The sequence below is a fragment of the Macrobrachium nipponense genome, chromosome 47 (assembly GCF_015104395.2).
Source record: "Macrobrachium nipponense isolate FS-2020 chromosome 47, ASM1510439v2, whole genome shotgun sequence".
Taxonomy (NCBI): domain Eukaryota; kingdom Metazoa; phylum Arthropoda; class Malacostraca; order Decapoda; family Palaemonidae; genus Macrobrachium; species Macrobrachium nipponense.
Window position 1 is genome coordinate 25,362,075 of NC_087222.1, and position 22,320 is coordinate 25,384,394.

General features: G+C 48.7%; 1 protein-coding gene across 1 annotated transcript in view; it reads right to left on the reverse strand.

Annotated features, from left to right (window-relative positions):
* Window positions 1-22,320, reverse strand: part of LOC135204778 (armadillo repeat-containing protein 1-like) — a 29,536-nt gene that overhangs the window by 5,622 nt on the left and 1,594 nt on the right. The window contains exons 2-6 of the mRNA XM_064234954.1: window positions 14,821-14,924; window positions 13,983-14,146; window positions 13,153-13,492; window positions 3,163-3,276; window positions 2,581-2,772 (exon numbers count right to left, since the gene is read on the reverse strand). Coding sequence (XP_064091024.1) covers window positions 2,581-2,772; window positions 3,163-3,276; window positions 13,153-13,492; window positions 13,983-14,146; window positions 14,821-14,916 — 906 coding nt within the window. The 5' untranslated portion in view covers window positions 14,917-14,924. The remainder of the gene's footprint in view (window positions 1-2,580; window positions 2,773-3,162; window positions 3,277-13,152; window positions 13,493-13,982; window positions 14,147-14,820; window positions 14,925-22,320) is intronic.

Genomic DNA, 22,320 nt, shown 5'->3' on the forward strand with positions numbered 1-22,320 from the left:
GACTTTGGCTGGACGGTCTCCCGCGGGAGACCGTACCACCGGTACTTCTTTCGCTAAACGAGAAGCGAGGCGGATCCTGGTTTAGCGGCAGAACCGCTAAAACCAGGCGAGGAAGTGCCAGCCGAAGCTGGTACTCCTCTGGTCCCCGTCTTCTTCTCCTTGGTAGAAGAAAAGACGGGCCCTGTTTCCCGAGGGGGGGAGCAGGAGGACCAGCAGAAGAGCTCCCCGAATCGCCGGAGCGAGACGGGCCCTTAGAAGGTCCCGAAGGAGCCTTCTTAGGGGGGAAAACCCGGGTTACCAGCTGGTCGCTGCAAGAGCGGCCGCTGGCCTGGCAAGAGTCACCCGAGCGTCTCTCACCCGCCTTCTGCTCCGTGCCGCGTCTTGGCGCCGAGCGAACTCTGGCGCCGAAACTTGGCTGCACGGTCTCCCGAGGGAGAGAACGTACACTCGGGATCTCTCGCGAACGAGGAGACCGAGCCGGAAACCTGGCGTAGCGGCATCGCCGCTAGCACCAGGCGAGGAAGTACCAAGAGCTAACCGATACTCCTCTGGTCCCCGTCTATCTCTCCTACGGAAGGGAGACGGGCCCCGCTCCCGAAGGAGCAGGAGGACCAGCGAAGGACCCCCCGTCCCCCACATCGGTGGGACGGCCCTTAGAAGTTCCCGAAGGAGACTTCTTAGGGGGAAGGCAGCCTTCTTCTTCTTCGGCTTATGGGCCTTAGAAGTCGAAGGGGAAGAGGCAGCAGCAGACGATGAAGATGAAGATGACAGCTTCCTCTTCTCCTCCGTTCCTCGTCAGCTCTCGCAGGACAGTCGTCAGGTCCTACCATCCAGGAGGGAGCCGGGGCAGTTGCCGAAGCAACAGGGCCGACTGCACCTATCCGGAAGGACCTGGGACTGGGGAAGACACACCGTGGGCAGGACCAGCATGGACAGGCACAGGAATCAGGAGCGACAGGAACAGCAACCAGCTCAGGAGCGGCAGGAACAGCGGCAGCGGAGACCCAGAAGGGACAGCCAAGCCAACAGCGGAATCACATCAGCTGCAGTTACGGCAGGCCCAGCGATCGCCTCGTAGAATCATCGGCAGCCAGCGGAACCTGGGCGGGTCCTGGCGGCCGGTCAGGGGCGCGAGCTGCTGGAACAGCGGGAAGTCTGGGGCAGGCAACACGAAGAAAAACAGGCGGCGGCGGCAACCCCACCTCGGTACGGCTGCGGCCCTAGTAGCGGCAGACGGGTCGTATCGACACAGCATGGGGAGTGTAGACCAGAGGGGGGGGAGCAGCAATAAGCGGCCGTGGTAGTAGTGGAGACCGCCCCAGACCTCGCTAGACGCTGCAGCAGCCCGTGGATGCTAGGCACGCCCTGCCTCCGCGGTGGTCCATACCTGTCCAAGGTCGTCTCCCACGGATGTAGCACCTGCGGTAACATAGATAGATTAGTAAGAGGGGTTCCCTCACGCACGGGGGGAAGACATGCCCCACCCCGAACGCAAGGAAGACCCCAAATACAAAATACAACGAAGAAGCTGAGCGGGGGGCAGGAAGGAAGACGAAGAATCGGATACCAAGGGAGTCGCGGGGAGAGCTTTCCGACGACTTCCTGGCAGACCTTTCGCTTCCCCTACCCCCGCACAGCAGTGAAAGTAATATGAAAATGAAACAGAATACTGCCCTTGCGATTCACTTCATAGAACTTAAAGGGGAAAAGATCAATTCCCGGGTAAGAACGGAAACTTGATCCAATAATATGATGCTATCATAAAATATATATGAAAATGAAACAGAATACTGCACTTGCGATTTCATTTCACATAAAAAAAACGTAAGGATCAATTCCCGGGTAAGAACGAAAATTGATCCAAATTAAATTTCATGCAAATAAATAAATGAAAATGAAAAGAATATTGCAATTGCGAATCCACTTTCATTGCATTCTATTATACAAAATTAAAAGGCTCGTGCCGAGCGCAAACACACTCTCGGTAACGAACGCACAGGGCAAACATATAATGAAAAGAGTACTTACATTTTCAATTACACTTTCGCCCAAAATACATGACTCGGCGCGAGCGCGCCCGCCCTCGGCACCGAGGCATAATTCAAGGGTTTTCAATTCAGAAAAGAGAGGAAATCGCCGCAATCTACGGCGATAACTCCATGTTGGTTCATAATTAAGTAATGAAAATGAAAACAGTGTACTTACAGTTTCATTTCAAGTCAAACAAACAAACCAATAGTAGAAAACACAATATAAACAAAGCATACGACGATGAAGCGGGCAGAGAGCGATGACGAAACACGTCCTTCACACCCGCGGCCGAAAGCAAAGTGATTTGTTTACCTCCCAGTCGCGGCGCGCGACTGTCGGACAAGCAGTTAACTAACCGTTCTACCCCTTGTTCGAAGCTTACGACCGTTCCAGCTGCCGCTAGCTACTTCCTATTGTTAAAGGACCGATGGTTTGTATTACGTATCGGAACAAATATACAATCTAATATAACTTTTGTTTCACAAATAAAACCAGTCATGCCGAGATGGAGCTCAGGACGTGTTGAAGTGCCTCCTATGAGCAACTGACCTCTTCCCCGTCAGCATTGGTCGTCACTTGCTGAGCCGACGCCAGATCTGTGCGTGCAACTGCTGCCGCCAACTTCTCTACAGACAAGTCCCGTTTGACTCTGCAAGTCACTCGGGAATGGCCCATGTCAAAGACGATGCTAATGAGGCCGCGGACTCGGACTAATTCCTCCTCTATTTGTTTTCTGTGTTCCTGTGCAGACGATAAATGTACTTTAATTGCCTAAGGCTTTTAGTATGTAGGTACATTACGTACAGTTTCCCAACACTGGATCTAGTGCAGAAAAAGAATGACGGCCTGTTCATAGTCTTCGTAACATAGATTAACTACAGATAAACAAAAAGCCTTCCTATAATCATTACCTACAACAGTGTACATATACTTTACAACATAAAAGAGGAAATGATCGTGAGTTTCACGAGTCGAACAATTACTAACAAGAAACCTTCTCAAAATTGTCATCATATTATTTTGCAGTAATGTGCTGCTTTCAATTACGTATATATATCCCGAGTAACACAAGGTTCAAAGACGTTAAGACTATACTATACTACAACTAAATCAAAGTTGTTTTTGCCTTACCGGATTAACCATCCCTTTTATGAACAGAGTGACGATCTTGGCTTTCGAATTGCCCGGCCCAAGGAAGCTGGATTTCTTGTCCACGGAGGAGTATGTTTTCGAACTTTTTGAAGGCTGGAAAAACAGCAATGAACAAAAATGATTCACAGGCACTGAAAGAGTATAAGTTCTACAATAGTACGTTTCATTGGGTCTCTTCAAAGCAATAAAGATTTTGATTGGAAAGTGTGTTTTAATTATGTGTAATAGCATTTCCATGTCTGTATCTATTACTTTTTGCTTTGTTGTTGAATCTGCAAACACAAAGCATTTAATTGTATTTAGGCCCAAATGTGTTGATACAAGCAATTGGGTGGGGTTTATTATAGCTTGGAACATAACTTGCGAAATCAATTTTAACTTTATGATTGGTCATTTTGCTATGAACCACCAGTAACCATGGGTCTGGTGTATAGTAACACACTGTCACATGCAATAACAGAATTAAACAAACAAACTGGAATTAAGTGGACATTATGGAACAAGGTCGAGACTATTAAAACGGCACCAAAAATATATACTGTATTCCCACATTAAAGACGCATCCCAATTTTCACTAGCAACATTTTGAAAGAACGTAAATTATAATAAAAATTAGGCTCCAACACTTTTATGAGGTAATGGCACTGAAGTACAATATACTAAGGTTTTGACAAGTACAATATACTCAACACAATTTTTCAGGTATTTTAAAAATACCATTGATTTGTTCTATGCTTTTTCAGATATTTTGAAAATAGCACTACAGTGGTACCTCGAGATATGAAATTAATCTTCCGAGGTGGCCTTCGTTATTATGAGTTTTTCGTATCTTGGAACCACATTTTTACAATGTAAAATGGCTAATCCGTTCGAAGCCCTCCAAAAACACCCCAGTAAATTATATTTCCAGGCCTAAAACACATGTTCTAGGGTTACAACGCCGATCCGACGGAAGAAATTGACTCCAAAAAGGCAAAATACTGTACATACTTGAGTAATATTCAACTGCATGTAATGTTCAACCCCCCATTTTTTTGTTTTTACTGCATATATTAGGACTTTAGCATATGTCCCTTAGCAATAAGCCTAGCCTATGTTAGAGTTGCTACTGTAGCCTAGTCTATGATTCTGACATCTAAACCTAAGAGCTAAAAGCTTAGAATATGCCAATAAAATGTATAATAATCAGTATGTACTCATTTCAAATAATTATTAATTAATCATTAACTATAATACACAAACAAACAAAAAACAAACCTTCCAATCGATGTTTACATTCAGCTCTTACCCGTCTTACGAGTACCGAACGAACGCCAAGCAATCATTTTTCCTAGGACACAGTAAGCCATAAATTTCATTAGTATCTCTCTTCAACTAATCAAACTACCAAACAGTATAATAACCATTCATTTCTATTCTTTATTCTATCTTTACCTAATGGAGACCGAGTTACTGACAGCTATAATGAAACATAAGTATACGTAACGTAATAATAAAACAGAAGAAGAATTCTAAAAAATACGTATTTGTTGCCAGTCTGATTTATTTTATATTTTATGATATCTAATTCACAATTTTTTTTATTAAATGTATTGCATGTACTCATTTCAAAATAATATTAAGTAACCATTAACTATAATAAACAAAAAAAAAAAAGCTTCCAAACGTCTGTTTACATCCAGCACTTACGAGTATCGAACGATCGACAAGCAATCACTTTACACAGTAAGCCATAAATTTTCATTATCTCTCCTCAACTACTGAAACTACCAAACAGTATAATAAAACCATTCATTTCTATTCTTTATTCTATCTTTACCTAATATTTTTTTATTAAATGTATTGCATGAATAAGTTTTTCAATTTACAGCATCCTTTACCAATAGAATACTTAAAGCACAAGGGGTAGATGCTGACCAATAGGAGAGCAGGACCTTATGGTGTGACTAGCATCAGGAACCAATGGGAGAGCGGGAGGATGGTGGCGAGTTTACTCAGTTGGCGACGTGGGAGTTTTAAAATTGTTCTCGGTGGTCCGGGCGAATCTCGGGACTTTACAGCAACAACCTTTCGTATCTTGAAAACTTTTCGTATGTAGAGCAGTCAAAATTTTTCGCATTGGCTTTCGTATCTCGAGTTTTTCGTAAGTAGAGCCTTTCGTCTCGAGGTATACTGTACTTTTGTTTTACGTTGTTCCATGTTCGTTAATTTTAACATTGGGAAACTTTTCTGCCCATACAGGAATGAATATTGTTACATGTACTTTTTCTCATGATACACTTGTTTACTTACTATTTCAAGGAAGTATAATTTGTTTCATTCCAAGGCTATGCGTGAGTTCTGATTACTGTCTAGCAAAGATAATCATCCACTCAAGTTATAAGAAGATTGCAAAAAAAAAAAAGTACAGCCTCTAAGATGTATTGTAAATTTCCAGGGCTTATTTTAGGAAAAAATAGTGTTGTTTGATGCCAATCAATTAAGTATTCCATTAAAAAAAAAGAAAGAGGCAAAAGAATTTAAAATGACAATTTGTCGAAAATTGCATTTTTCCTAACTATACAAACCTGAGGTCCTTTAACAATAGGAAGTAGCTAGCGGCAGCTGGAACGGTCGTAAGCTTCGAACAAGGGAGAACGGTAGTTAACTGCTTGTCCGACAGTCGCGCGCCGCGCGACTGGGAGGTAAACAAATCACTTTTGCTTTTGGCCCATGCAAAATACGCAGAGTGAGGGGTGGCATGAGGAGGGACTATATGTAAAGGACCTCAGGTTTGTATAGTTAGGAAAAATGCAATTTTCGACAAATTGTCATTTGTTCCGATACGTAATACAAACCATCGGTCCTTTCCCCTTTAACAATAGGAAGACTCACTTCTTGGTGGGAGGAATCTGAGTCTTTGATGAACAGACTGGTGTTCGTCCATCCCTGGAATGCCTCCCTGGTCGTAAGAGCGAGGGAGGGATCCAAGCCTCTGTCCGATTGATCGGGTGTGCACCGCAGGATCAATGGTCAGACCTCTGGGCCGCGAGTACTAAGAGAGGCAAGCGTATCTCTTCATACCAGCAAGCAAGAACTTGTTCCTGTTTGCAAGAGGCAACATAAAGTATGGGTTGTCTCAAGCTGGCATCCACTTCCTCCCCCTTGTTGGAGGAAGTGGTGGATATACGCTCCTATCCTAGTGAAAGGGATAGGATGGGGCTCTGTTGAGTAGCTCACCTGCATCTTGTCCTTATCCAGCAGGGTGACGACCGTGTCCCTCTAACCACCGGTAGAGGGGAAGAAAAAAAAAAGATGGGAAGAGGAGCCAGTCACACTCTCATTCACCATCCATTCTTACGGTCACACCAGGACTCGATGCTGTTCAGCCTGCGAGGGTCTGGGTTCGCTACACAACGTGTTGAGCAGCCACACGGGTCCCAAGGAAAAAGATCCAAGACCTGTGGGCAATATCCCGAAGGTAGAAGGAAGGGCATGTGGTCTGGTTGGACCAGACCCCTGCCTTTCAGTACCTGCGCCAAGGAGAAGTTCTTGCGGACAAGGCAGCATCTCCTTCGCATCGAAGGCGGTGAAGTCCATTAGGGAGGGTATTGTGAAGGACTCGAACCCATCGTCAGTTACCGAAGGGTTCTGAGTCTTCGCTACGAAGATCGGTACGAAATCGAGCGTCACAAATCCCCATCCCTTGTGCTTGACTTCTCAAGAGAAGTCATGCAGTTACCTAAGACGAAAAGAAGGGAATAGTCGTATGACCTATCCCTCTTCTCGACTTTGGTTATGTACAGTACTCATACTGACAGGCTATTAAGACGAAGTAATGATTGCTCTGGAACAACCGAACTAAGTCCACAGCATAGTTCGTAACTGACTCGGGCGCTCTGACAGCTGCCGACTGACTGGTTCGGAATCAGTAGAGGCAAGTTTGTCCAAGCATCCGGGTAAGTTCACGTGACCTTCGCCCTTTAAAGAGTTATGCTGAGAGACCAAACAAATAAAATATTTGTTAGTCACGATGCGGACGGCACGGCGATGATTCTCTTAATGCATAAGCTCAAAAGGCGAAAGTCAATTGCCTTCAAAAGACCGAGGTCCCTGATGGCAAGAAAATCTCATAGACGTTGGATCTCAGCTTAAGGAGAAACAACACTATGTGACGTTGAAGACGAAGGTAGGCAATGAATGCAACCTACGGTCTTCCAGCTGAATCGAGAGAAGGAATCTCAAGATTCTAAACCTGTGCTTACAAATGACTGAAAACGCTAACCGCCATTTCATTGCTGTCCGTTGTGCAATGAAAGCGGGGCGTTCTTCAGTAATGAAACACAGGGGAGTGCCGCTGAAGAACTGCTTCTCATGGGCTGAACGTTTGGAAGTAGAGCTGGCAGGTATGGGAGTAGGCGATGTCTTTCAATACATCTGCTAATCCGGGGTGAACAATGAACAATTGTACACCTCCGAATACAAGATATTTTGAGGACAAACTCAGATTCCGCAAAAATCATTCGCATTATCGGGATACGATGCAGGAAGAGACTATTACAGAATTCTGTTACCGTGCGGTAAACAGAAAGATGAGAGTCGAATAGATATCTCTGTTTAAAATTCTCGCAATACCGAAGACGATGAATACTAGCGTTTCACAGCAGTAGATAGTCATTCATGTATGAGAGAATCCCCGTTAATCAGAGACTTAAGTCCGTGATTGTTGGGCAGAGATACGGTTGTTATTCAATCCAAGCAGGTGAGAAAGACATAAACAACCGTCTATCTCAAAGCGGCAGCTGATACTGAAATGCCTCGGGCAATTCAATACGCAGTAGCTGTCGCTGACTCGTCATCCTGAGTTGCCAAGTAATCCTTTCCACGAAGGAATGCGTTCGGCTAGAACCACAGAGCATAAAAGATATGCTCGAGCAATTATATTTAGCGAAACGAATTTCGGTAAACATAAAAGCTTAAATGGTGTTGTTGTGACAACACCATAAGTATATAAAATTGAAATGAAACTGGAAACTCCTGGGAGGTTGCAGGCAACCCGGGTTTGCAGTTCAATTAGAATACTTTTCGTCTAAGTCGCAATCCGTAGAATAACCAGGATATGCGCCTACCCCTCGGACCATTCAACTGCTTAGCAGAAATCATGTCGCGAGGTTAATATACGTAGTATATTTGTAGGATTCTGAACAACGATCTCCATCCTAAATTCTTTCCTTCAAGAAAACAAAATAAGATTGGAGATTGACCACCTTCGTTCTCTATTAAAGAGATGAAGGAGAAGTCTTCCTCGAAGGAAAGCTTCAATGGTGAACAGAATACTAAGACGATAGTTCCAGCCAAACTGGATATTCCCGTCCGTTCTTCTCTATTCCAGGTTGGTCGCCTACTGTGAGATAGTCTTCTTTCAGCAGCAGTCTTCTTCCTAATGCTAGAAATTCCAGGAATTCGAGCATAGGCGAGGTTCCCGATTATCGTGTAACATATCGGGGATTCTCGTCTCGCTCACTTTGGACCGTGGTCTCGCCTAAGTGTTTGGAGATCGTAAGAAAAACTCTAACACTCTGAATGCGCTAGAAATTCCGTAGAATTCTAAGCAGTCTGCGAAACCCCACCGAATTCGTCAAACGATATCGGCTGGTGGTGGTCTCGATTCCCGTAGAAATCGAGAATGGGGCAGGATCCCTCCTCAACGACCGGGGCTTACGTCAGGTAGGACCCGAAGGTCCCCCCTGGTAGCGCAGTCCCCAACGTGGGATCCTACAGAGAAATCTCTGTAGGATCCTTCCCCTTTCCCTCGTAGCCGTAAGGAGAGCGGAATGGGGGAGGAATTGGATACTCGCTCGCCTTCCCAGTGGAACTAGCAGTTGGAGAAGAGTAGGAGCAGCCATCGCCTTGCGGCGATGGCCTCTCGAGTCTGGGAAAACGTATCGTCAGGAGAAAACGTTTTCCCGAGAGGGTTACGAACTCTCACTGTAGGTAAGGGTCTGCCGCCACTGTGAACGTCGTCTGGGTGGGGCTGATTGACACCTGACAGGAGAGAGCCGATACCGTCTCCTCCGACTCATTCCAGTCCTCGTCGAGGTCGAAACCTCTCAGGAGGACCGAAGGAGTATTTAAATACGGTGTCCGAAGACACGTAGAAACGCCGCTGTCCGCAGTAGAGGAGGTGGAAGTAGCTTGATCGACCGGGCCATGAACTGAGATAGCCTTCTTGTCCGGAGACGAGAGACTCTGGTTCAAGACAGAATCGGCAAGCTCGATCGCGGCAAACCCACCGTCGGTTTGGGTTCCCTCTCGGGCCCCAAAACGACTCGAGCAGAGACATGGGCTCTGCTGGTGGGAGCGGCGATCCTTCCCCCCGGTCGTTGTGCTGACGAATCAGTGCAATAACCTGGGTAAAGTTACTCTGAATCTCGGAAGTTACAGCGTCTTGAGGAGTTAGGACGTCCAGTCCCTCCAACAAGAGCAGCTCCCAGGACCCTCCTCCTTCAGAAGAAGGGCCAGCAACAGATCCCTGACGGTTGCCTCCAATCACTTGCGCGTACGTCCTGGTTGGTCTTAAGACCAACCTGGCACGTGCGGCGTCGTGACGGGATCGTGAGCGGCGCATCTCTCACGATCACTCCTATATACCTCGCTCTTCCTGGCGTATGCCGAGGAAGTTGAAGGTATCGGAGAGGACAGAAACTGACGCTACCCCCTCTCCCCTGACGGTCGCCTCCAATCACTTGCGCGTACGTCCTGGTTGGTCCTAAGACCATACGTGGCACGTGCGGCGTCGTGACGGGATCGTGAGCGGCGCACCTCTCACGGTCACTCCTAGCTACCTCGCTCTTCCCGGTGTAGCCCGAGGAAGTTGAAGGTAGTGGAGAGACAGACCTGACGCTCCCCCCCCGCTCGCTGGCAGGACCAGCGTACGGGGGGGGTGGGGCGGCTGCAGCCGATCACCAACCCGCGGTGGGGATCGATCTGCAGGCCTGGCCGTGCCGCTCACCTATGGCGAGCGGCTCGACTGAGAACGTCGACGCTGATGTCTAGCGTCAGGCGAGCTGTTGCTGGTTACCGTCTCCGCCCGGTCCCGATAAGAGCGGCGTCAGGTGACCTGCTAGGCTCGTTGTCGCGGTGAGACCGGCGAGCGTCCTCTCGGCGCGTCGAGCCGCTGGTACCAGCCGTGGCTGGTACCGACGACCGCGGGAGCCCTTCCTCGCCTCAACCCGTGGCTGGTCAGCGAACCGTCACGTTCAAACCCGACGCAGCCAGCTGGTCGCTGCGAGAGCGTCCACTGGCCTAGCGAGAGTCGTCTGCACGACACTCGCCAGTCTTCTGCTCCGCGCTTCGGTCTTGGCGGCGAGCGAGCTCGAGTGTCAAGGCTTTGGCTGGACGGTCTCCCGCGCAAGACCGTCCACTCGGTACTTCTCGCTAACGAGAAGCCGAGGCGGATCCTGGTTTAGCGGCAGAACCGCTAAAACCAGGCGAGGAAGTGCCAGCCGAAGCTGGTACTCCTCTGGTCCCCGTCTTCTTCTCCTTGGTAGAAGAAAAGACGGGCCCTGTTCCCGAGGGAGCAGGAGGACCAGCAGAAGAGCTCCCCGAATCGCCGGAGCGAGACGGGCCCTTAGAAGGTCCCGAAGGAGCCTTTTTAGGGGGAAAAACCCGGGTTACCAGCTGGTCGCTGCAAGAGCGGCCGCTGGCCTGGCAAGAGTCACCTGAGCGTCTCTCACCCGCCTTCTGCTCCGTGCCGCGTCTTGGCGCCGAGCGAACTCTGGCGCCGAAACTTGGCTGCACGGTCTCCCGAGGGAGAACGTACACTCGGGATCTCTCGCGAACGAGAGACCGAGCCGGAACCTGGCGTAGCGGCATCGCCGCTAGCACCAGGCGAGGAAGTACCAGAGCTAACCGATACTCCTCTGGTCCCCGACTATCTCTTCCTTACGGAAGGGGAGACGGGCCCCGCTCCCGAAGGAAGCAGGAGGACCAGCAGAAGGACCCCCCGTCCCACCGAGGTGGGACGGGACCCTTAGAAGTTCCGAAGGAGAACTTCTTAGGGGGGAAAAGGCAGCCTTCTTCTTCTTCGGCTTATGGGCCTTAGAAGTCCGAACGAAGGGGAAAGAGGCAGCAGCAGACGATGAAGACGAAGATGACAGCTTCCTCTCTCCTCTTCCTCGTCAGCTCTCGCAGGACAGTCGTCAGGTCCTCCATCCAGGAGGGAGCCGGGGCAGTTGCCGAAGCAACAGGGCCCGACTGCACCTGTCCGGAAGGACCTGGGACTGGGAAGACACACCGTGGGCAGGACCAGCATGGACAGGCACAGGAATCAGGAGCGACAGGAACAGCAACCAGCTCAGGAGCGGCAGGAACAGCTGGCAGCGGTAGACCCAGAAGGGGACAGCAAGCCAACAGCGGGAATCAACATCAGCGGCAGGTACGGCAGGCCCAGCGATCGCCTCGTAGAATCATCGGCAGCCAGCGGAACCTGGGTCCTGGCGGCCGGGTCCAGGGGCGAGCTGCTGGAACAGCGGAAGTCTGGGGCAGGCAACACAAAGAAAACAGGCGGCGGCGGCAACCCCACCTCGGTACGGCTGCGGCCCTAGTAGCGGCAGACGGCGTCATCGACACAGCATGGGGAGTGTAGACCAGGAGGGGGGGGAGCAGCATAAGCGGCCGTGGTAGTAGTGGAGACCGCCCCAGACCTCGCTAGACGCTGCAGCAGCCCGTGGATGCTAGGCACGCCCTGCCTCCCGCGGGGTGCCGTCTCATACCTGTCCAAGGTCGTCTCCCACGGATGTAGCACCTGCGGTAACATAGATAGATTAGTAAGAGGGGTTCCCTCACGCACGGGGGGAAGACATGCCCCACCCCGAACGCAAGGAAGACCCCAAATACAAAATACAACGAAGAAGCTGAGCGGGGGGCAGGAAGGAAGACGAAGAATCGGATACCAAGGGAGTCGCGGGAGAGCTTTCCGACGACTTCCTGGCAGACCTTCGCTTCCCTACCCCGCACAGCAGTGAAAAGTAATATGAAAATGAAACAGAATACTGCCCTTGCGATTCACTTCATAGAACTTAAAGGGGAAAAGATCAATTCCCGGGTAAGAACGGAAACTTGATCCAATAATATGATGCTATCATAAAATATATATGAAAATGAAACAGAATACTGCACTTGCGATTTCATTTCACATAAAAAAATCGTAAGGATCAATTCCCGGGTAGAACGAAAATTGATCCAAATTAAATTTTCATGCAAATAAATAAATGAAAATGAAAAGAATATTGCAATTGCGAATCCACTTTCATTGCATTCTATTATACAAAATTAAAAGGCTCGTGCCGGAGTGCAAAACACACACTCGGTAACGAACGCACAGGGCAAACATATAATGAAAAGAGTACTTACATTTTTCAATTACACACTTTCGCCCCAAAATACATGACTCGGCGCGAGCGCGCCCGCCCTCGGCACCGAGGCATAATTCAAGGGTTCAATTCATGAAAAGAGAGGAAATCGCCGCATCTACGGCGATAACTCCATGTTGGTTCATAATTAAGTAATGAAAATGAAAACAGTGTACTTACAGTTTCATTTCAAGTCAAACAAACCATTAGTAGAAAACACAATATAAACAAAGCATACGACGATGAAGCGGGCAGAGAGCGATGACGAACACGTCCTTCACACCCGCGGCCGAAAGCAAAAGTGATTTGTTTACCTCCCAGTCGCGCGGCGCGCGACTGTTGGACAAGCAGTTAACTACCGTTTCTCCCCCTTGTTCGAAGCTTACGACCGTTCCAGCTGCCGCTAGCTACTTCCTATTGTTAAAGGACGATGGTTTGTATTACGTATCGGAACAAAATGAATGAACATAACCTCCTCCTGTCTTTGATGACAGCGAATACAGTAATCACTCCAAAACGACAGAAACAGGCAAAAGCTTTGAAAGAGGAAAGAGGAATTTTCACATAACCTCCTTACCTCATCTACAGACAAGGACCTACTATCACCATCGACACTGCTACCTCGTCGGCTGCTCTCGGAAACGTCGCTCTGTTTCGTGGGAGACTCCGACTTCACTTCTGATCTAGTAGGGGACACACTACCGCTATTGCTCTTCTCCGGGGTGCTAACGCTGCCACTTTTGGATGGCTTTTCCTCTCCTTGGCTCTTAGTGCTATCAACCTCGTCGGGCACGGTACCTTTGTCCGTTGCGTCGTCTCCTTTCGTCGGCGACTTTTTGACGCAGCGGGCGAACTGGAGGCTCGTGAAGAGACCGGCTGCCTCGTTTCTTACTTCTTCGCTGTAGTTTTCTTCATCTCTATAAGGCGTCAGAATATTCAGTTAACTTTAACCTTACAGACACCATTAAAGTGTTAACAAATTACAAGTACGCATCTTTCAGAAACCGTGCATATGGGAAAGAACGCTATATATATACTCAGAATGTTTACTCTAATCTCTGTTAGCAGGAAAACAAATAGTACAGATGATTTACAGTTATAGTACTGATATTTTGATCTGTAGCAATTTGTGTAAACAACAATATACTGGTTTCAGAAACATTCAAGACATTTAATTCTTTCCAATAAACACTTGGAAACCTGAGAACAACTTTAGAAATAGCAGTGAAGGTTGTAAATGGAACATTTCAAAATAAAATTTTAGTCACTACATGTACACTATACTAAAAAAGCACTCCAAGATAACATAATAATTTGCGATTCCATTCTTTTGTATCTCTGAATGCTTTTAAGATGAATGTAAAACAAAATCTTAAATAATCAAAACATGGCAGTTACCGAACTTACTCAGTCACAGACTGCAATGCTTCTAGGACGCCAAATGTGTTTGCAAGAGAAGGCCGACATTCTTTAGCCTCGGCGATCAAAGCTAAAGTCTTAATGGCCAAAAGAACCAACCTTTCCTCTCCATCTGCGACAACGTATGCTAAGAACTGGACGCAAGTTCGATCCTGAAAAAGACAGAGTAACTTCTGTTAGGGTCTCAAAATTATACTATCATAGAAATAAAGGTTCTCTCTTTTCATATATACATGTCAGTGGGGAGTTTGAGCATTTAATCGTAAGAAAAGGAACACGATGCACCTAGTAGTTACAATGAAAGTTCCCATGAAGGATTACACCACTGATCATTGCCTATTATTATAAAAAATGTTATGATGCCTGTTTGAAAAAAATAGGACAAAACCATGTAAAAGATTTCAGAGGCTTTAAAGAATCAAAACAAGGAATGCCGTGGCTAAAATTCTGGCTTTAACAAAGCATGAGGACAATGCTGTTTGATAACAATAAACCATTGTCCAGTTTTTACTCAGCTGTCATAGGCTTAAGGTTTAAAATGATGACCTCAGTGAATACTGGCATATACAGTATGTATTCCTAACTGAATGTGTTATAGCCCTTATACTAATGTCATTTAGGTACATTTGTTAGCATAACTTATCTCATTATCAGTGACTAATTGCCTTATAACACACAGACCTTCATTCATATCTCTGAAAATGTTACGAGATCTGTCAAAACCACAGAAAATACATTAGAAATGTATCCTATTCAAGGCGTAAAGATAAATTTCAAAGTACAATTCTAAAAGACTAACTACAAAAAGCATACAAAGCATTCTTACCAATGCTAGTGCTAGGCGCTTAGCGGGATCTGTCGCTAACTCTCTGTAAGCCTGTATGGTGGCTTCAGCAGCTGCACCAAGCTCTATTTCTCCCATCACTTAATCTGCGGACAAAGTTTACCGTCAGTGCTATTGCTAGAATTTGGGAATGTAGGCTAACTATGTATACCACTACTGAGGATTCGACTCTAAATACATCTAGCTAATGAATCCAACGACTTTTGTTGATCTTTTAGTTATCAGCCGAACACTGGCATAAGAAAATCACCGTTAACTGAAAAATTACAGGAAGTCCTCCCTGGTTAACAGCATTTCAGTTTTACAGTGCTTGCCTAAAGACAACGTTAACTGGATTTTTGAAGTCGTTAAGCCAATTCAAAACCACTTTCACCAACGTTAAAGCCATTTATTCGGTTAATGGCGATTTACGTTCGCCGGCGCTCGGCCGATGACCGAACCCTCGCCGTTAATGGCAGACAGCCTGAACCAAATTTAATATGTAATAATAATGATGATCATGACCAAAATCAATTTGGGGTATTTATGGACATCTGACCACCCAAAGCAGCCTGTTTTAAGATGCAAAGCTAACAAAAAAAAAGGCCGTTTGAAGACGTAGAGCAAACGAAAAACAACCTGTTTGAAGACGCAAAGTGAACCATAGCAGCCATTTTTAGAGGCAGAGCGAACGGAAAACATCCTGTTTTAGGACGCAAAGCAAACCAAAAAAGCCTGTTTTAGGACGCAGAGCAAACCGGCTGCAACAATTAAACCCGGAAGACGCTGAAGTTTAATATATATAAATATCATAAGATAAGCACGATAGGTTACTGCAGATCTACGGTAACCATAGACTTACCTACATGCCAGATAGGCCTACGGGGAAGCCTGAAAATAGTAGTATATTGAGGTGAAGTTTGGGCCTAAAAATAAATTACTTAATAAAGTTTATCAATTATAAAGTACAAATAAGTAAAAACGAAGAAGCTTTAATATTAATAAAACCGTAGCTGTACACGGACCCTAAGGTACCGATAGGGGTATGCTGAAGTATAAGAATAAACGGAAAAAAAGAAAAAAAAAAAAAAAAAAAAAAAAAAAGCCGATATTTTTTTTTTTTAATTATTTTTTTTTAAAAACGTATATTATGATGAAAATCATGGAAAAATAGGTAAAAATGACAATTTGTCGAAAATTGCATTTTTCCTAACTATACAAACCTGAGGTCCTTTAACAATAGGAAGTAGCTAGCGGCAGCTGGAACGGTCGTAAGCTTCGAACAAGGGAGAGAACGGTAGTTAACTGCTTGTCCGACAGTCGCGCGCGCGCGACTGGGAGGTAAACAAATCACTTTTGCTTTTGGCCCATGCAAAATACGCAGAGTGAGGGGTGGCATGAGGAGGGACTATATGTAAAGGACCTCAGGTTTGTATAGTTAGGAAAAATGCAATTTTCGACAAATTGTCATTTGTTCCGATACGTAATACAAACCATCGGTCCTTTAACAATAGGAAGACTCACTTTCTTGGTGGGAGGAATCTGAGTCTTTTGATGAACAGACTGGTGTTCGTCCATCCCTGGAATGCTCCTGGTCGTAAGAGCGAGGGAGGGAATCCAAGCCTCTGTCCGCTGGATCGGGGTGTGCACCGCAGGATCAATGGTCAGACCTCTGGGCGCCGAGTACTAAGAGAGAGGCAAGCGTATCTCTTCGTACCAGCAAGCAAGAACTTGTTCCTGTTTGCAAGAGGCAACATAAAGTATGGGTTGCTCAAGCTGGCATCCACTTCCTCCCCCTTGTTGGAGGAAGTGGTGGATATACGCTCCTATCCCTAGTGAAAGGGATAGGATGGGGCTCTGTTGAGTAGCTCACCTGCATCTTGTCCTTATCCAGCAGGGTGACGACCGTGTCCTCTAACCACAGGTAGAGGGGAAGAAAAAGATGGGAAGAGGAGCCAGTCACACTCTCATTCACCATCCATTCTTTACGGTCACACCAGGACTCGATGTCTGTTTCAGCCTGCGAGGGTCTGGGTTCGCTACACAACGTGTTGAGCAGCCACCCCACGGTCCCAAGGAAAAAGATCCAAGGACCGTGGTGGGCAATATCCCGAAGGTAGAAGGAAGGGCATGTGGTCTGGTTGGGACCAGACCCCTGCCTTCAGTACCTGCGCCAAGGAGAAGTTCTTGCGGACAAGGCAGCATCTCCTTCGCATCGAAGGCGGTGAAGTCCATTAGGGAGGGTATTGTGAAGGACTCGACCAACCCATCGTCAGTTACCGAACGGGTTTCTGAGTCTTCCGCTGACGAAGATCGGTACGAAATCGAGCGTCACAAATCCCCATCCCTTGTGCTTGACTTCTCAAGAGAAGTCATGCAGTTACCTAAGACGAAAAGAAGGGAATAGTCGTATGACCTATCCCTCTTCTCGACTTTGGTTATGTACAGTACTCATACTGACAAGCTATTAAGACGAAGTAATGATTGCTCTGGAACAACCGAACTAAGTCCACAGCATAGTTCGTAACTGACTTGGGCGCTTTGACAGCTGCCGACTGACTGGTTGTTCGGAATCAGTAGAGGCAAGTGTCCAAGCATCAGGGGTAAGTCACGTGACCTTCGCCCTTTTAAAGAGTTATGCTGAGAGACCAAACAAATAAAATATTTGTTAGTCACCGATGCCGGACGGCACGGCGATGATTCTCTTAATGCATAAGCTCAAAAGGCGAAAGTCAATTGCCTTCAAAAGACCGAGGTCCCTTGATGGCAAGGAATCTCATAGACGTTGGATCTCAGCTTAAGGAGAAACAACACTATGTGACATTGAAGACGAAGGTAGGCAATGAATGCAACCTACGTCTTCCAGCTGAATCGAGAGAAGGAATCTCAAGATTCTAAACCTGTGCTTACAAATGACTGAAAACGCTAACCGCCATTTCATTGCTGTCCGTTGTGCAATGAAAGCGGGGCGTTCTTCAGTAATGAACACAGGGTGGAGTGCCGCTTGAAGAACTGCTTCTCATCGGGCTGAACGTTTGGAAGTAGAGCTGGCAGGTGCGGGAGTAGGCGATGTCTTTCAATACATCTGCTAATCCGGGGTGAACAATGAACAATTGTTGTACCCCTTCCGAATACAAGATATTTTGAGGAAAAACAAACTCAGATTCCGCAAAAATCATTCGCTCTCTTCCCCACCTTATTTTATCGGGATACGATGCAGCAAGAGACTATTACAGAATTCTGTTACCGTGCGGTAAACAGAAAGATGAGATCGAATAGATATCTGTTTTTAAAATTCTCGCAATACCGAAGACGATGAATACTAGCGTTTCACAGCAGTAGATAGTCATTCATGTATGAGAGAATCCCCGTTAATCAAGAGACTTAAGTCCGTGATTGTTGGGCAGAGATACGGTTGTTATTCAATCCAAGCAGGTGAGAAAGACATAAACAACCGTCTATCTTAAAGCGGCAGCTATACTGAAATGCCTCGGGCAATTCAATACGCAGTAGCTGTCGCTGACTCGTCATCCTGAGTTGCCAAGTAATCCTTTCCACGAAGGAATGCGTTCGGCTAGAACCACAGAGCATAAAAGATATGCTCGAGCATTATATTTAAGCGAAACGAATTTCGGTAAATATAAAAGCTTAAATGGTGTTGTTGTGACAACACCATAAGTATATAAAATTGAAACTGGAAACTCCTGGGAGGTTGCAGGCAACCCGGGTTGCATTTCAATTAGAATACTTTTCGTCTAAGTCGCAATCCGTAGAATAACAGGATATGCGCTACCCCTCGGACCATTCAACTGCTTAGCAGAATGATGTCGCGAGGTTAATATACGTAGTATATTTGTAGGATTCTGAACAACGATCTCCATCCTAAATTCTTTCCTTCAAGAAAACAAAATAAGGATTGGAGATTGACCACCTTCGTTCTCTATTAAAGAGAGTGAAGGAGAAGTCTTCCTCGAAGGAAAGCTTCATGGTGAACAGAATACTAAGACGATAGTTCCAGCCACAAACTGGATATTCCCGTCCGTTCTTCTCTATTCCAGGTTGGTCGCCCTACTGTGAGATGTCTTCTTTTCAGCAGCAGTCTTCTTCCTAATGCTAGAAATTCCAGGAATTCGAGCATATGGCGAGGTTCCCGATTATCGTGTAACATATCGGGGATTCTCCGTCTCGCTCACTTTGGACCGTGGTCTCGCCTAAGTGTTTGGAGATCGTAAGAAACTCTAACACTCTGAATGCGCTAGAAATTCCGTAGAATTCTAAGCAGTCTGCGAAACCCCCACCGAATTCGTCAAACGATATCGGCTGGTGTCCTCTCGATTCCCGTAGAAATCGAGAATGGGGCAGGATCCCTCCTCAACGACCGGGCTTACGTCAGGTAGTGACCCGAAGTCCCCCCTCTGTAGCGCAGTCCCCAACGTGGGATCCTACAGAGAAATCTCTGTAGGATCCTTCCCCTTTCCCTCGTAGCCGTAAGGAGAGAGGGAATGGGGGAGGAATTGGATACTCGCTCGCCTTCCCAGTGGAACTAGCAGTTGGAGAAGAGTAGGAGCAGCCATCGCCTTGCGGCGATGGCCTCTCAGAGTCTGGGAAAACGTATCGTCAGGAGAAAACGTTTTCCCGAGGAGGGTTACGAACTCTCACTGTAGGTAAGGGTCTGCCGCCACTGTGAACGTCGTCTGGGTGGGGCTGATTGACACCTGACAGGAGAGAGCCGATACCGTCCTCCGACTCATTCAGTCCTCGTCGAGGTCGAAACCTCTCAGGAGGACCGAAGGAGTATTTAAATACGGTGTCCGAAGACACGTAGAAACGCCGCCTGTCGCAGTAGAGGAGGTGGAAGTAGCTTGATCGACCGGTCCAGAACTGAGAGAGCCTTCTTGTCCGGAGACGAGAGACTCTGGTTCAAGACAGAATCGGCCAAGCTCCGATCGCGGCAAACCCACCGTCGGTTTGGGTTCCCTCTCGTGGGCCCCAAAACGACTCGAGCAGAGACATGGGCTCTGCTGGTGGGAGCGGCGATCCTTCCCCCTCCCCCCGGTCGTTGTGCTGACGAATCAGTGCAATAACCTGGGTAAAGTTACTCTGAATCTCGGAAGCTACAGCGTCTTGAGGAGTAGGACCGTCCAGTCCCTCCAACAAGAGCAGCTCCCAGGACCCTCCTCCTTCAGAAGAAGGGCCAGCACAGATCCCTGACGGTTGCCTCCAATCACTTGCGCGTACGTCCTGGTTGGTCCTAAGACCACCTGGCACGTGCGGCGTCGTGACGGGATCGTGAGCGGCGCATCTTCTCGATCACTCCTATATACCTCGCTCTTCCTGGCGTATGCCGAGGAAGTTGAAGGTATCGGAGAGACAGGACTGACGCTACCCCCTCTCCCCCACCCCTGACGGTCGCCTCCAATCACTTGCGCGTACGTCCTGGTTGGTCCTAAGACCATACGTGGCACGTGCGGCGTCGTGACGGGATCGTGAGCGGCGCACCTCTCACGGTCACTCCTAGCTACCTCGCTCTTCCCGGTGTAGCCCCGAGGAAGTTGAAGGTAGTGGAGAGACAGACCTGACGCTCCCCCCCTCCCCCCCCGCTCGCTGGCAGGACCAGCGTACGTGGGGGGCTGCAGCCGATCACCAACCCGCGGTGGGGATCGATCTGCAGGCCTGGCCGTGCCGCTCACCTATGGCGAGCGGCTCGACTGCGAACGTCGACGCTGATGTCTAGCGTCAGGCGAGCTGTTGTGGTTTACGTCTCCGCCCGGGTCCCGATAGGAGCGGCGTCAGGTGACCTGCTAGGCTCGTTGTCGCGGTGAGACCGGCGAGCGTCCTCTCGGCGCGTCGAGCCGCTGGTACCAGCCGTGGCTGTACCGACGACCGACGGGGACTGGGGACCCCTTCCTCGCCTCAACCCGTGGCTGGTCAGCGACCGTCACGTCAACCCGAGCAGCCAGCTGGTCGCTGCGAGAGCGTCCACTGGCCTAGCGAGAGTCGTCTGCACGACACTCGCCAGTCTTCTGCTCCGCGCTTCGGTCTTGGCGGCGAGCGAGCTCGAGTGTCAAGACTTTGGCTGGACGGTCTCCCGCGGGAGACCGTCCACTCGGTACTTCTCGCTAACGAGAAGCCGAGGCGGATCCTGGTTTACGGCAGAACCGCTAAAACCAGGCGAGGAAGTGCCAGCCGAAGCTGGTACTCCTCTGGTCCCCGTCTTCTTCTCCTTGGTAGAAGAAAAGACGGGCCCTGTTCCCGAGGGAGCAGGAGGACCAGCAGAAGAGCTCCCCGAATCGCCGGAGCGAGACGGGCCCTTAGAAGGTCCCGAAGGAGCCTTCTTAGGGGGGAAAACCCGGGTTACCAGCTGGTCGCTGCAAGAGCGGCCGCTGGCCTGGCAAGAGTCACCTGAGCGTCTCTCACCCGCCTTCTGCTCCGTGCCGCGTCTTGGCGCCGAGCGAACTCTGGCGCCGAAACTTGGCTGCACGGTCTCCCGAGGGAGAACGTACACTCGGGATCTCTCGCGAACGAGAGACCGAGCCGGAACCTGGCGTAGCGGCATCGCCGCTAGCACCAGGCGAGGAAGTACCAGAGCTAACCGATACTCCTCTGGTCCCCGACTATCTCTTCCTTACGGAAGGGGAGACGGGCCCCGCTCCCGAAGGAGCAGGAGGACCAGCAGAAGGACCCCCCCGTCCCACCGAGGTGGGACGGGCCCTTAGAAGTTCCCGAAGGAGACTTCTTAGGGGGGAAGGCAGCCTTCTTCTTCTTCGGCTTATGGGCCTTAGAAGTCGAAGGGGAAGAGGCAGCAGCAGACGATGAAGACGAAGATGACAGCTTCCTCTTCCTCTTTCTCGTCAGCTCTCGACAGGACAGTCGTCAGGTCCTCCATCCCAGGAGGGAGCCGGGGCAGTTGCCGAAGCAACATGGGCCCGACTGCACCTGTCCGGTAAGGACCTGGGACTGGGGAAGACACACCGTGGGCAGGACCAGCATGGACAGGCACAGGAATCAGGAGCGACAGGAACAGCAACCAGCTCAGGAGCGGCAGGAACAGCAACCAGCTCAGGAGCGGCAGGAACAGCGGCAGCGGTAGACCCAGAAGGGACAGCCAAGCCAACAGCGGGAATCACATCAGCGGCAGGTACGGCAGGCCCAGCGATCGCCTCGTAGAATCATCGGCAGCCAGCGGAACCTGGGTCCTGGCGGCCGGTCCAGGGGCGAGCTGCTGGAACAGCGGAAGTCTGGGGCAGGCAACACGAAGAAAACAGGCGGCGCGGCAACCCCACCTCGGTACGGCTGCGGCCCTAGTAGCGGCAGACGGCGTCATCGACACAGCATGGGGAGTGTAGACCAGGAGGGGGGGGAGCAGCATAAGCGGCCCGTTTGGTAGTAGTGGAGACCGCCCCAGACCTCGCTAGACGCTGCAGCAGCCCGTGGATGATAGCACGCCCTGCCTCCGCGGTGGTCCATACCTGTCCAAGGTCGTCTCCACGGATGTAGCACCTG